Genomic DNA, 16,142 nt, shown 5'->3' with positions numbered 1-16,142 from the left:
AGAATTATAATCAGTAATTCTAATTTAATAACTACCTAGAAAGAATGGAATTGTACTTTTACGAGTTTGAATCTTCAGAAAATTGAGATATTTTTCAGATGCTGAATTTTATATTCGCTGGAATAGTCAAAACATGTATGCTGTCTTATCAGTAAACATCTATTGTTAAATTTATGTTTTTCTCAGCATTCCATTTGAAATAAATGTGAATAAAAAGCGCATAGCTCATATGTTAAGATTATAATTGCATATACCAAGATGTCACTATATAAGCAGTTTGGTTGAAATAAAAGTGATTAAGGAAATAGTTTCTCTTGAAACTACACCTAGGAGTCAAGACCAATGTGTTAGCTTGATGAAATCTTTTGTTTTGTAATGCCTATATCATTAATGATAAAGTTTTTTTTAAAAAAAAAAAACAGTTTGCAATTTTTGAATGATGTGAAATGACCTGGATCAACTACTGTTTTTTTTTAATGTCAATTAATATTTTTCTGATGCTACACTGATTGTTGATGATTTATTTTTTACTACTAATTTGGATTTTTTTAGCTTTATTTCCTAAGTGTCCATCTAATTGAATTTGAGCAATTTAGCATAGCGACATTGATCTTATTGAAAAGCCGTAGGCTAGCTTATAAGGGTTTACGCCCAAAAAATAGTCAAATTTCAACTTCAAGGGATAGGTCGCAACCACTTTGTTGCTTCAGAAGATTACCTGAATTTTCTTGGATACCTTTTTGAACTATGCTTTTCTTTTTCCCAAGTGAAGGTATAGGGAATGGGAAAAGGCTTTTGCAAAGTGTGTTAGGGATTAGGGTTGTAAATGAGTGAGTGAGCTTGACACGTGATTGTATTTGGCCTGTTCATCTCGTATTTTATTTGAATTCAGCTCTTGTTCAAAATTGTTCATAAACATCATACTCGTTCGATTCCTTCTAACCCTAATAAGCTAGTTTGGCTCGAATTTGGTTTAAATTATAAGAAATTATTTTTTTTTCAACTAAGCATACAAGGGCCAATTGTGATTAATTCATCAATATGTTGTAATTAAATAATTGATTTAAAATTAAAATAAATTGAATATTTATATAGATTACGTATATACGATCAATTAATGAGCCAAAGAAAATTGATCTATGGTTTTTTTGTATTTGAATTGTTTCAAAAATGAGCTCAAAATATTTGCTCAAGCTCGGTTACTTTTATAAAAGGTGAGTTGAACATGAATTTCTTAATGAGCTGAACACAGGTTATTTGGGAACAAAGAGCTTTTTCGATAGCCTTAGTAGTCATCAATTTGAATTCAGTCTTATGTTGCTTTAACTATGCTTAATGTCTGATAATAAAGACAAACGCAGTATTTACTTAGATGTTAGATACTTGTTTTTGGTAAAATTTACCATCAATATAGCATCGATCTTCACAACATTAATCTTTTCTCTTATGAGCAGCCATCAATATTTTTATCATTCAAAGAACTAGTAAAATTGGCTACTGATGGATTACTGAACGTTTTTAGGAGTCGGGAGTTTCTTTGGCAAGAAGGTCATACAGCTTTTGCAACTAAAGAGGAAGCTGACAATGAGGTATCTAACGGTTATCTTTTGGCCTTGTGCTACAATTAACGTTCTTGATTTCAATCTTATTGCATCTATGTATGGTTTGTGCTTTTTTTTTTCATATGTACATTTTCCCTTTAGTAGCCTAAATAGTTCGAGTAAGGTTTATGAGTTAATGAATAGGACTTTCCACGTTGATTGAACCCAGTGAAGAATGCATGCTGCATGAATAAGGCAAAATAAACAAACATGTACTTTATTGAGCTCTGTTTTTTGGGTATCTTACATTTATTTGGCTTAATGGGCAAAATTTTAACAATGATTCCAGGTTCTTGAGATATTGGAACTATATAGAAGAATTTATGAAGAATATCTTGCAATTCCAGTAATCAAAGGAAAGAAAAGCGAGTTAGAAAAGTTTGCTGGCGGTTTTTATACTACAAGCGTTGAGGTATGAAATGGCCACTACATATATCATCAGCGACATTTTATTGTGATAATTCTTGAAAATTCCTTAGACAGCTCTTTTTACACAATCTATAATGTTTTTTTGCGGCCTGCTAGGCTTTTATCCCAAATACAGGTCGTGGAATACAAGGAGCCACCTCACATTGCCTTGGTCAAAATTTTGCAAAAATGTTTGAGATAGATTTTGAAAATGAGAAGGGGGAGAAGGCCAAGGTTTGGCAGAATTCTTGGGCATACAGCACCCGCACGGTAATTTTCTAAGCTACATGAGATTATTGTTTTTATTTAATTTTATGTTCTTAATGATTGGTTGAAACTTGTAGTGTTTCTTCAACCCCTTGCGTAGGTGCAGTACTAGTTAGCGTACTGTTTGTGGATTTCCTTTAGGAATTTAATTTAGCAATTAGTTTTAGCTTCTTTTATTTAGCTTTATTTGTATATAAGGAAATTTAGTTTAAGTTAATGGACGAAAGTTTTGAGTACTAAAATTAATGTTTGGAGAGTAATAATGAAGCTACTAATTCTCTAAATTTGATAAAGTTCATTAATTTCTTGTTCAAACACGGCTTTACCATTTGAAACATTTAATTTTCCTAGCTTTCTTTTTTATGATCCAGAAAGTGCAATGCCTGCTCTGCTTAACACAAGAGGCGCTACTTGTCTTATCATGCTGATAATTTGTCGAAACCTCAATGATCAAACGATGCTATTTTTCAAGAAGCTTGGAAGATCGCCCCACTTTGATTTTTTAATCTTTACTGACACTTTTCACTGAACTTTTTTAGATGGAGTTTATTGGAAGTTGTAAAAGAACCTTTCATGATTTAAATGACAAATGCAAGTGGCGCTGTGAAGATTCTGTTGGCATGGTTTGAGGAAATTCTAAATTTTTTTACACTAACCAATGTGAAATGCTGAGTTTCCTGCGTTATCAAATAAGTTATAGATATAGTTACATTCTTTAAGGTTATTTATGCTTTATCAAATACATATTTTTCCTCTAGAGAATGGTCCCTCTTATGGTCATTCATATCTCTGACCTTTCTTGGTACGCTTGAAGCATTTTATAAACTTCATTTAAAATCGGGCATGTAGATGGGTATGAATTTTTAGGTCTTACATGCGTCTCTTGGTGTTCATATCATGGGTTGGCCACTCGGTATTTTTTTTCCTTTTTTGGTTGGTCTAAGTGGCTTGCCACTGCATTCTGCATTCCTATGCTTGCACTTGATTGCTACGCTTTATGTTGTTTAATTAAGTGCGTATCCTCTAAATCTAGTGATAAGTACCACTGCATGTTGAACACTTTGCTGAAAGAATATAATCTAATTTTACATTATAGCTTGTTCCCTTTGTCTAATTCATTTTATTTATAATGGTTAAGAGGAGAATAATATTTTCATGTGTGTTGTTCACTCGAGAATGCCTCTTTTTATAATAACGGAATGAATATGATATTACAAAGCACAGCCATTTTTTTATATTCCACTCACCAAATATAGATCACTTTTCAAACATAATTTTTCCTGTGCTAACACATCTCTTCAAGCTTGAGCATATATATGAATATATCAATTATATCCAGCTTGTTATATAGATTTGTAAAACGGTAAGGTCCAAGCAGCTTGGTAAATATATTAGCTAATTGTTCTACACTGGAAACATAAGAGAGAACATCTTTGATGATGTGCTAGTCAAGTTTTATGTGTTTAGTCCTTTTATGAAAGATTGAATTGCTAGCAATATAGATAAATACTTGATTATCACAGTTTAAAATCATAGGTTGGGTTACATGAAAGCCAAATTCTCTAAGAAGAGTGTTTAACCACATCATCTTATTGATGGAGTGAACTATGGCATTGCATTTTGTTTTAACACTAGATCTTGCCATTATTATTTGCTTCTTACTTATCTAGGTCACAAGGTATCCACCAATAAAGATATAATATCCAAAAGTTGATTTCCCACTCAAATTATCCATTGTCATTGTGATCTCCATTGGCTCTGATGTTCGTTTCCCTTGATAACTAATCCGTTTTTAAGAGAACTTTTGACATATTTTAAAATTCTTTACATGTGGCAGGATGACCTATTTTCCTTACCCCATATAGGAGGATGCAGAAGTACTGCCAAATTTCATTGAAAATTTTATAGCACAAGAAATCCTTTAAAATGCAAAATAACACAATAAAGAGTCAAAATAATGAGTAAAACATGCAAAGTAAGATCAGAACAAAATTTGAAATTTTTAAAGAAGTCGCATAAAAGATTGAAATAAACAAAATGGGCTTACACACATTTTTACGACAAATACAATGAACATGAATAAGAGCAATTCACTAACCTCATGCACTAGACACTTGAAATTGAATGATAATTACATGCGGACTCCCTTTTTTATAGCCACTAATCTCATGCAGCGGACCAACCCAAGTATGAGCATGCAAAAAATATAAAAAGATATTATTATTGTAAGGAATCTATAAATTTCATTTCCTTACACATTGTGCGTGCAAAGGAGGAAAATATGAAAAGTAATGCACTGAAAAGTATGTATGTTGTGATGAAGAGCATACCAAAAGATTTAAATGTAAAGCGTTGTGCACATTATAATGAAAAGGAGTCGCCAACTAAAGCATGGGATTTGGAACCAAAATGCCTTCAAAGTGATGTGCATGTTGTTCAATGCAAATTAGTTTGAAATTAAGTTGTGTGAAAAATTGTGCATGTTATTCCAAAAAGCATGTGATTCCGCTTTTTGGTTCAAATCTCTCATTGTGCCGAATGCACGCTTAATCTAGAGAATTGAGAGATCGAGGAATGCACTTGTTATTTTATGAAATTTTAGGATAAAATTAATGGAAAGAGAATATATAAATATGAAAAAAAGAGAAATAGAGGAAAGAAAATAGAGAAAAATCCCAGGAACTATTTTATGGTTTCCTTTGATTAATTTCCTTATACTTGAATATTTACATCCATAACCACTATTCTGTATGGTTTGATCATGGAATTATTTTACAATCTTTGCAAAGTTTTTTTCTTCTCCTTCAGAGTGAAAAAAAAAAAAACAAAGCCTATTTGTGATTTAGTGGCTCCACTTTTGAAAGGTAACTAGTTGCTTTTCTAGTTTTTCAAAGTATTTGGTCTCTTGTATAAGATCATATTCTACTCTAAAAATAAAGCATTGCCTCTCATTATATTTTTTATGTTTTATTCCACACCAACTGTAAATCCTTTTAAACCATTATATTTATTTATGCCATCGACAATAATTATGCTCTTTCTCAAATGTTCTTTGTAGTAGTCTCTCTATATTTCCCCAAAATTGATTTTTCAATTTATTTTCTTTTTTCAATTGAGGACTGTAGCATCAATCATATTGATGCTGTCCTCAATAATAATAACTTGACGACAATCGCTTGATTCAACTAAAAAAATTTATATTCCATCTCTCTATTGGCTATTATACTTATCCATTTATATTATTAACCTTTTAAACATTCAATATAGCTTATAAACTGCATTGGGATTGTTTTTTCCTTCCCATCTAGATTCTCACAATCATGCGATATTTATTTTTTCTTCTAATCATTGTGTAGTTCTCTGATTTGTCCATTCACAGTCCCCATATTCATATAAGAAATCTAATCTTAATTGAAGTTATTGTCATCCTTTGCACATTTTTCTTACAATTGCGTTGAATTGTGGCGTCTCTTACATGTGACATTCCTAACAACCTAACCCTTCAAGTACTTCTATAATCATTTTATGTTTAGGCACACCAGGTAAGGCTTTTATTTAACAAACCCTTGCTAATGTATCACCACAATTGATTTGTTCATGGCACAGGTTGCTTCTATGGAATTCTTAACATTGACCAAATTGTAATTTGTATTCATTTCATGAAGGTTTGGTGTAAGTCTTAATGGTTGGTTATCAAGCATCAAATTAACAACAACCTTCAACCACTCTTGCTCAGACTTAGAATCTATAATTACGATTCTATATGTTGCAATGGCTATTCTTCTTCCAAAATTGCTTTTTCATCTAACATCTTATATAATCTTTAAACTCAAGGTTACAAAATTGATTGTGTCTATAATATATTAGTTATATGTGGATTGAGTTTCATTAATTTTACTGATGATTTTACCATTCATTGAGCATGTGAAAAATACAAGGATGATTGGACGGTATATAGTCCTTTTAAAAGTCTTGTTTGCTATTTCACCAATCATATCCATTCAATACATGCAATATATTAATAAAAAACTTATGTATTTGATTCTAACTATTTGAAAGTCTCCACAATTTTGCAATCACAGTCAACTTGTGATGAGGACATCAGAGATCTACGACTACGATCGTGCATATTTTTTTGATCTATTTTATGTATTTGATTTGTTATTGTTCTTTTTTTCTTTCTACCCTCACTTGAGGGCTTTGTCTTATGTATGCCCTAGGGGCAATAGTGTCTTTGTTATTTCCCTTCATGAATTTGGCTATTTAAAGTCTCCCTCTTCTTCTTGGAGGGTTAATGATGATTTATAAAAAAAATTCCTGCACATGTGTTTTTGAGTTGTGAGAGTTCTAGGAGAGAGTTTCGGAGGAATCTCTAGGGAGGGAAACAGATCACCCACCAACCTTGGAGCGGCCAGGTTCGTGTTTTGTTTATCGTTTTTGTTTTTTTCTTTCTTTCCTTCTCCTTTTCCTCCTAGCCACCGGATTCACTAGCCAAACCCCCACCCTTAAGCCGCCGGCCACCATAAATCCACCCTCACCGTTGGCTAAACCCCACTCCACCCCCACCCACACCTCTCCCTCTTTTCCCCTTCACCATCCCGGCCCAACCACAAACCACCGGCCCCTCTTTGGCCTTTCCCTCCTTTTTCCTTATTTCCTAATATAGATTGCCTATAATTAGGATTAATTTTGAATTCAAATCCAAGTGACTTGAAATTCAAAATCTTTCCTAAAATACGAAATCTATTTTAGGAAAGTATTTAAATCTCATATCAATTCAATCTTTTATTGAATGAGATTTAATTTCACTTACCTAATTGAAGATTTCCTATTATGCAAGCCATAGACTCTTTCCTTAAATCCCTATCCCATCCATCAAGCCGCTGGCCCCCCTACCCCTTCTTCAAAATTGCTTCCTAAAGCTCCACTTTTCTTATTTAACTCCATCTATCTTTGGAAGGAGTTTGAATTTTGAAATAATTCAAATTTAAATCTCAAATTCTTCCTATTTCATTAATCATATTTTTGGAAAGGCCATTAAATAAATCAATTAATCAAAATCTGAATTAATTGAGTAATTAATGTCTTAACTCCAAATACCTTGAACCTAGACACCCTTTCTTCTCTCTCTCACCTGGCCGAAATTCCCATGTCCCCACCAATTAAATTCCTTCCATAAGGAAGTCTCTCTCCTTATGAAAATAATCCCAAATTTCCCCCCCTCCTATCACCCTCTCTCTCCAATTTAATCTGGGATCTAATTGAACTTGCCACCTAAGCAATCAAATCTATCCCAAGGCTACTCCTGCTGCCGTTCACAAATTCCCCCCACCGTATTCCTCACTTCCTGCATCCATAGATCTGGAAATCTTAAGTTCTCCCAGTCAAGTTCAGACTTCTGAACAAGTCCTGTGAGCTGTCCAAGGGTTCCGCAGCTTTACAAGCTGCTGTCCATGCCGTTACAACTGCTGTCCAGCATTCCAGGATTGGATAGTTTGCTGTCCAGAATTTTCTGGACATAGACCTGTACTGTCCACAGGTTCCTGCAGCCATCAACTGCTGTCCTGCACCATGGGAGGTCTGAAATTGTTGTTCAAAAACCTCCAGCAGCCTATAACAGCTTCCCAAGGTTTATACAAGCATTGGAGATTGCTGTCCAGAATTTCCCAAGTGTCAAAGTTACTGTCCAGCATTCATAACATCTCCTATTGCTGTTCCGCTGGTTTTAAAATCAGATTGATGTCCAAAGTCATCAAGAAGAATCAAAGGTTGCTATCTACTTCCTCTCAAGCACATAAACACCACACCGGAGCCTTGTTTGTAATGTTTATTTGGGTCAACTTTTCTCCTACTCTTTTATCTTTTAGTCACTCTCAATTGTAGTTATTAATTGACTCATGAAAAGTTGTGTTGATTCTTCCCGCTAAAGTCTAGTATTTATTAGGAGTTGTGTGAGAGATCTTGCATAGCACTACTCTTATTATTAGATTAGGGATTTCTTGTTGAAATTCATTTCATTTGCAATGTCAAGAGTAATTGATTGTTATGTGATTTTTACTTTTTGCAAGTGACTTGGCCTAAGCTTTTGTTATCGCTCTTGTGTTTTATTGTCTAAATCAACATCAAGCTTTAGTTAATTTGCTCTTAATCATCCAGAGTGCAAAATCCTAATCTAAATCATCTTGGTCATTATGTTCTGCATCAACTTGTCATGCAATCAAGCCATCCATTGTGAAACTTTTGACCTATTGATGATAAATGATCTTAGAAATTATTAAAAGTGTGCAACGTACTAGTTCAATGATGTTAAATAAAGATGGACAACTTTGATCTTACATTTGAAGATAATAATATCAAAATTTAATTGCAAGGAGGATGACGATTCTCCTCCTAGGACAGTTTTAATGATGCGTTATATATATATATATATATATATATCATTTTTGGGAATTTCTTATCAAATTTATCAAGCTTGAGTCAATTCATGGATTGACATGTTCTAAAATTCATTTTTTTCAGATTGGAGTAATGGTCATGGTTCATGGAGATGATAAAGGCTTGTTGCTGCCACCTAAAGTTGCAGCTGTCCAAGTTATTGTAGTTCCTGTACCTTACAAGGATGCTGATACCCAGGCCATCTTTGCAGCCTGCTTATCTACAGTTCAAACATTGCAAGCAGCCGGATTCAAGGCTGAGCATGACTTGAGGGAAAATTATTCACCTGGTTGGAAGTACTCTCATTGGGAAATGAAAGGAGTTCCCCTTAGAATTGAAATTGGTCCCAAGGATCTAGCAAATAACCAGGTAAAAGAGTAAACTGTATTCTAAAAATGTTATTGGTGGATATCATCACTCATGTTTTGAGTTTTTCTATCTTGTTATTTTTTACTTTACATCAATTCAAATGTTCATTAATTAGATTTTTTGACTGATGCTTTGAGTTTTTCTCTAGAATTTGATTTTCTCAGTATCAACCTGAATGCATCCAGTTTTGTAGGAGGATTGTTGTTGGTAGCTTTAACTTGAATAAATAACTAAACGATAAAGAACCATGTTAATGCTGGTGCTTATATTGCTGCAGAACCTTGTATGCCTGTATTCTGATCATTCCAAAGGAGCTTAACAACCGTATTGCATTTCTTTGTTTGCATCGAAGTAAAAAATTGTTTTCTTGATTTGCAAACCAATCCTGATGCCATATGTTATCATGTATACAACAACAACAACAACAACAACAGCCTTTATCCCACTGTGTGGGGTTGGCTACATGATTCCTTTTTCTCCATTGTGCCATATGTTATAATGTATGGATTTTTCAATTTAATAGAAGCTTTTTCAAGGATTCATTTGGTTGCTTGTAGATAGGAACATATTTTAGAAAATTATGATGGCGTTTGTTGTTTTGAAGGAGTTTTTTAGAGTTCAACTTAATATTGATTTCTAATTACATCCAACCAAATGAAGGAGTCTAGTAAATTCATCACTTACAAAAAAGTTTTTTATAACTTCAAGCATTCCCGTGAGTTCTTTACAGAATTTCAAGTGAGACAAGCTATAACTTCCCGGAAAGTGTTTCCAGGTCAAGGAATGTAAACACAAGTTAGAACCTCAAGTCTAAAGATGTCGTTTTAACTGGTATGTTCCAAATGTTGTGACTTACAAATCTATGCTTTAGATTACATACATGTTTAATTGTGCATAACCATACACATGTTCAATCATTGCTGACAGATATATGAACATGGTTTTGACAGCTAACTTTTTTTTGAGTGAACTAAAGTAAATAATTGATTTCAGAGGAAGAAGGCTTTCTTAGTTACAGGAAATGTAGGATAAATATTTAGACTAGGGTTGAGGCAAGACATCACTACCTCAAATTGCTGTTATTTTACTTCATTGACATGCTTTAATAGAGAAATCAATGTACACTGCTTAAACATTTTTCCTCTGAATCCAGAATCTTTTTGCTTTTATCTTCACTCTTCACTGTGATGATTTAAATTTAATTTTTGCAGGTACGTGTCGTCCGTCGTGACAATGGCGTGAAAGCGGATATACCTGTTGCCAGTTTGGTTGAAAAGATTAAAGATGTATTAATCAGCATCCAGGAAAACCTTTTTAATACAGCTAAACAAAAACGAGATGCCAGCATAAAAGTTGTCCAAACTTGGGATGAGTTCATTGCTGCCCTTAATGACAAAAAGATGATCCTTGCTCCTTGGTGTGATGAAGAGGTATGTATCCGTTTTTTTAACAGCGAAGTTGTTTTATGTTGTTTCTCTTGATGAATTCCATGGTGATGGCTTTGTGGATGGGTGTTCATGATGCATTCATGACTTCAACATACGAGTTGTACGCAATTGGAAGATCTTGTGTCATTAGCATGTTCTGTGTGGCATTTGGCATTGTTCCCACATGCATTGTTGGATTGTGATCCTAATGTATACTAACTGGGTCACTGAGCAAGACCTTGATTTTATTTCTTGAGGCAAAACTTTTCATGCTCACTTTCGTTTTGTATCCTGCTATAACTAGCTTACCTTTCGTGGCTGCTTTTTATTTTATTTTATTTTAATGTTACTTTTGAAGGCTCAAACAGTTTCAACTTCCTAGGATTTGCGCGCTTCTTTTATGAAATCTTTCAAGCACTAATAAATTGAGGAATTGAATAGTTTGAATCTATTATATTCATGGAATTTATTTAGCACCAGTGTAGAGTTTTCTTCCTAAATATTGGGTTTTTATTTGCATATGACTTCTCTCGCCTGGAAGTTTTTTTATTTGTGAGGTGGAGGCATGATGGGCGTTTTACCTGTCATGGGGTAGGGCATGGGCGTAGGCGTAGGGCTTGTGAATTTTATATATTTCTTAAATTAAATAATAGTTAAAAATAAAAAATAAGAATAAAATACATGCTTTAGAGATCATTTTAAGAGGCGTCATCAGAGAGTAAAGACCTCTGACTTCTTCAATGAAAGGGACAATATAAACTAATTGACAAGTGTTATTGTGGGCAAAGATAAGTGGTGCAAGTTGGTGGGTTGACTTAGATTAAGCAGCCCCATGAGTTGGCGAGGGAGACAAGTTGATAAGAGGGATTAATTAAGCAAGTAATCAATGTGGGAGAAGCATCAATCAAAATAGTTGATAAGGGAGAAAGTACTAATTGGCACCAGAGAAGCACCAATCAAGTGAGCCTAGGAGGTAGCAAGTCCCCAGGGAGAAATGGTTAGAAAGTGGGGTGGTGATAAACCAACAAACAGTTGTTTGATGTAATTTTTATTTTATAAGCTTCAGAAGTGATTTTTCACCCATATTAACATGGTGATATTGCCTCACCAATGGGGCATAAAAGGCATGCGCCTGATGCCTCACAGTCTATGCGACTTATGCTTGGTAGGTTGAATGCCTCACTTGGTTGCCTCACAGTAACATTGGCTCACCTCTCCCCTTGGCAAGCCCCAACAACGCCTTTTAAAATATTGTTCATGAATGAAAGGTTTGATACATCTTTTTTTATTGAAGCTTTTGGAACTGTTTTATAGTACTTCACTATTAATGATTGTGCTGATAATATATAACAACAGTAACAATATCAAGCATTTATTCCATTACTTGGGTTCTACTTAATGAATCATTTTTCTCCATTGTGTTCTGTTAAGAGCCAAGTTTTCATTTAAATCTAATAAAGAAATGTTATTTCTAATATTTTCTAAAGTTTTTTTAGGTCCACCTCTACCTTTCTTAACATAAGTCAAAAACTAATACATCTACTCTCCTAATCGGGTCATCAGAAGGCTGATGTTTTATGTGACCAAACCATCTAAGGCGGCTCTCTCTACTCTTATCTAGCATTGGAGCAACTCCAACATTTTCATGTATATGCTCGTTTCGTATTCTATCTCTAAGAGTTAAGCTACTCATCCACCTAAGCATTCTCGTCTCTGCAACACTACACTTAATTTTATGCTTCTTTTTTAATGGTCAACATTCTGCACCATAAAACATTACAGGTCTCACCACCATCTTACAGAATTTTCTCTTATGTTTGAGGAGTACTTTTCTATCACACAACAAGCCCGATGCATTCCTCCACTTCAACCATCCAACTTGAATTCTACTAATAATATCCCCATCTATCTTACTATCACTTTGAACAATAGACCCGAGATATTTAAAACATGTACTCTTATTAATGACTTAATTGTTTAGAATCACAGTTCCTTCACTAGATTAATTACTACTAAAATTACACTCCATGTATTATGTTTTAGATCTACTCAAACGAAAACCTTTGGACTCTAAGGTTAACCTTAATATAGGCTATGTAGAGATATCAGGATGAGCTTCTCTTGGAAGATTTTATGTAAATTTTCTTGCATATTATGTTTGTTCAAGATCATATTCAACTACATTTACTCATAACATCAAAGTGAGCATCCCTTTCATGACTGTAATCTGGATGGGATCCCGTGTTAACTTGACATGATTTCATATCAAGGGTAGTTGCCTCTTAATCCTTTTTACTAATTTGAGAGCTTTTGGGAGGTGATGTGGCCTATCTTGCGACAAATTATTTGGTGTTTTCTTTTCCTTTTAGAGTAATTTTATGCTTACAAGAGTAGGAGTTAGAAGGATGATGTTTTTGATAGAGCATTGATGACTATGTAGTTTTGATGGTTGCTACATAGGCAAGCTTTTGAGTTAATCTTGGATATAGTGACTGCTATGGAAAGTGGTGTTGCAGTGTGTCTGGAGGACACGGTTGTGGTGCATGCCCTGAGGTGATGACTATAATGCTAGGAGGCAGTGATAGGTTTAAAGTGGATAAGATTACCACTCAAACATATTTGCTCTGTAGGTCTTGATGGAATCAACTTTGATGCAAGCGAGATTATGATGATTGTGTACAGGAGATGATCACATTGTAGATCTAGAGGTGATGGAAATTATGACACTATTATTGGTGCGACATATCTTTTGAAGGAGACAATTGGCGTGTAAGTGAGATTACGACATAGGCTTATATGTGATGATAACTATGGTGCAACTGCGTAAGTATAGTTTGCAATTTAGGTCTTGAAGAAGACTACCGTAGTGCAAGTGAACTACATGGTAGGTTAGATGGAGACAGTTACGACACAGGTCTAGAGACAATGATGATTACAATGCAAGCATCGCTGCAGAGTTGTCTTAAAGGAGGCAATTGTGTCATATAGAAGGTTATAATGTAGGTCTTGAGGAGATGAACTCAATGAAAGAGGGGTTATGCATTGGTTTGGAGGAGATAATTGTGGCTTAGGTTAGAAGGGGTTTAGGTAACTTCATGTCAATGAAGAAGGCAATATTTGTCTGTTACGGGATAAGCACCCTTAGGCTCATTCCCCTTAAGATATGAAAAGCCATTCTCGGGACATAAAAAGCACCCTTGGATATGAAAAGTCACTCTTGGAATATGAAAAGCCACACTTGGGACCCTCCACACCTTTAATTATCTATTATAGAAGGAAGTGCTGAGTGGTGTGTAAATAGGGCTATTTTCTTTTAGTTGATTATGTGCTGATTGTTGTTTTTAGAGAGGAGTTGATGTTTTCTTGGTTCCTAGCTGCGCCTAGGGTTGGGAGAGCCGATCCACCTCTCCAATAGTGAATCACTTGTATCTTATGGTGTTCTACCATTAATTTTCATTGTTTATTTCGACAACATAATTTTAGATTTCAGTTTTCATCTCCTACGAATCTATTCGTTGTTTTCTCATTGCTTTTACCCTTCAAGGTGTAACAAATTGGTATTAGAGCGAGGTGAATGACAACAAAAAAGATGGATGCATAAGAAGGTGAAGTGGAACAAATCAATGTCAGAATGGAAGAAAGATATTCTGACATGGAAGGAAGGCTCTCATCCATAGAAAATTATTTTGAAAACTTAGAAGATATGATGAAGAAGATGATTGAGATGCAGTTGAAAGCCTCTCTGACCATTCATAGGGCTAAACCAAAGGGAAAGAAAATTCAGGAAGACGATGAAGAAGTGGAGTGTGTTTATTCTCAAGGATCACCACGGGGGGCTTCGATGGTAGGTGAATCAGGGTTTTAGGAAGAAAGGACAATAAGAATGGGGGAGGCTAAGCCTTTTGGGAGACCACCTAAGCATGGTGGGAGGCGGATCGGGGGAGGTAGTGGCTGGGATGAGCCATGGGGGCCAAATCAGCCAAGGGGAATGGAGGAAGGGAGAGAATCATACCATCACTACATGGAGGGAACTTATGGAGGAAGAAGCCATGGGGGTATGGATGTGAGATCAAAAAAGTTGAAGATGTCGATTTTTGAAGGGGAAGATGCTCAAGGTTGGGTGTATTAGGTGGAGCACCGAAGGGAAGGGCATGGAGTTTATTATGGAGGCAATTTCAAGCGCTTACAGATGTGGAGGTGGAGGATAGGCGTGCAAAAAGTTATGCTTTAGGTGTGAGGAGAGATTTACATTGGGACATATATGCAAGGATTGAGCCTTTCAGGTCTTGATGGTCTGTGAGGGAGAGGAGGAGAGTGGGGACGAGCTAGAGGAGGTCGGAGAGGAAATATTACAATTACATTTAGATGTGGCAGAGGTGACCCTAAACTCCATGGTGTGATTCACTCCAAATCACACCATGACAGTGATTACACACAGCCACACGAACTACCTCTTTCAGGATTCTGTATGGGAGGGATTCACCTCATTTGATACATTACGAGAAGAGCATTACACTAGTATCTAGTGTAGATCAGTACTTTGAGGGGAGAGTCGGGATACTAGCAGAACTCAAAGAGCATCTACTGAGAGCTCAACAACTTTTGAAAAATAAGGCAAATGAACACAGACAGGAAGTGCATTTTGAGCCTGGGGACAGAGTTTATTTTAAACTGAGACTATATCGACAACTAAGAGGAAGAATGAGAAGATATCACCACATTACTTCGGGCCTTATGAGGTGACGGAGCGCAATCAGGTAGTAGCCTATCGGCTGAGGTTACCAACATCATCATCAATACACCCAGTATTCCATATATCACAACTGAGGCATGCTATTGGAGATCACACACCTTCTTACTCACTACCTGCGACATTGACTGAATGCATGGAGGTGATTTTGGAATCCATGGAGATCGTTGGAATACGGCAAGGGACAACAAGAACAAAAGAAGTCTTAGTTTGATGGAGGGATCTACCTAATTATGAATCTACGTGGGAATCATATGAGGTGATCAAGAAGCAATTTTCATCCTTCTACCTTAAGACAATGTACTTGTTTGGGAAGGAGTATTGTTGCTGGATTAGCACCCATAGGCCCACCTCCCTTGAGATATGAAAAGCCATCCTTTGGACATAAGCCACCCTTGGGATATGAAAAGTCACCATTAGAACATGAAAATTCACACCTTTAATTACCTACCATAGAAGGAAGTGCTGAGTGGTGTATAAATAGGGCTATTTTCTTTAAATTGAGTATGTGTTGATTGTTGTTTTTAGAGAGTAGTTGATATATTCTGGGTTCCTAGCCGCGCCAAGGGTTGGGAGAGCTAATCCACCTCTCCAATAGTGGATCACTTGTATCTTGTGGTGTTCTAACATTTATTTACAGTGTTTATTTCGACAATATAATTTTATATTTCAGTTTTCATCCCCTTCAAAGATTAACATTGTTGCACCACTTTATGACAATACATCTTTATGCATTTACTGATAGCAGTGGTAAGGTATTACCGAACCACAATCATGCCCAAAATATTGGTATGTATGTCTGTTAGACCGGTCCTCCTTGGACCGGTCCAGCCCCCTGGGCCGGTCCGGCTTATTTACAGCAGCAAGGGGCCGGCGGCTTCAAAG

The 16,142-nt window shown here is 35.5% G+C and overlaps 1 protein-coding gene across 1 annotated transcript in view; it reads left to right on the top strand.

The window, feature by feature from the left end:
• LOC110101190 (proline--tRNA ligase, cytoplasmic-like) overlaps positions 1-16,142 on the top strand; it is a 33,623-nt gene that overhangs the window by 14,205 nt on the left and 3,276 nt on the right. The window contains exons 7-11 of the mRNA XM_020828982.2: positions 1,523-1,589; positions 1,891-2,013; positions 2,127-2,279; positions 8,796-9,080; positions 10,292-10,510. Of these exons, the coding sequence (XP_020684641.1) occupies positions 1,523-1,589; positions 1,891-2,013; positions 2,127-2,279; positions 8,796-9,080; positions 10,292-10,510 (847 nt within the window). The remainder of the gene's footprint in view (positions 1-1,522; positions 1,590-1,890; positions 2,014-2,126; positions 2,280-8,795; positions 9,081-10,291; positions 10,511-16,142) is intronic.

Source organism: Dendrobium catenatum, unplaced genomic scaffold (assembly GCF_001605985.2).
Source record: "Dendrobium catenatum unplaced genomic scaffold, ASM160598v2 fragScaff_scaffold_1056, whole genome shotgun sequence".
In the NCBI taxonomy this organism is placed as follows: Eukaryota; Viridiplantae; Streptophyta; class Magnoliopsida; order Asparagales; family Orchidaceae; genus Dendrobium; species Dendrobium catenatum.
This window is presented reverse-complemented; position numbering and strand designations above follow the sequence as displayed.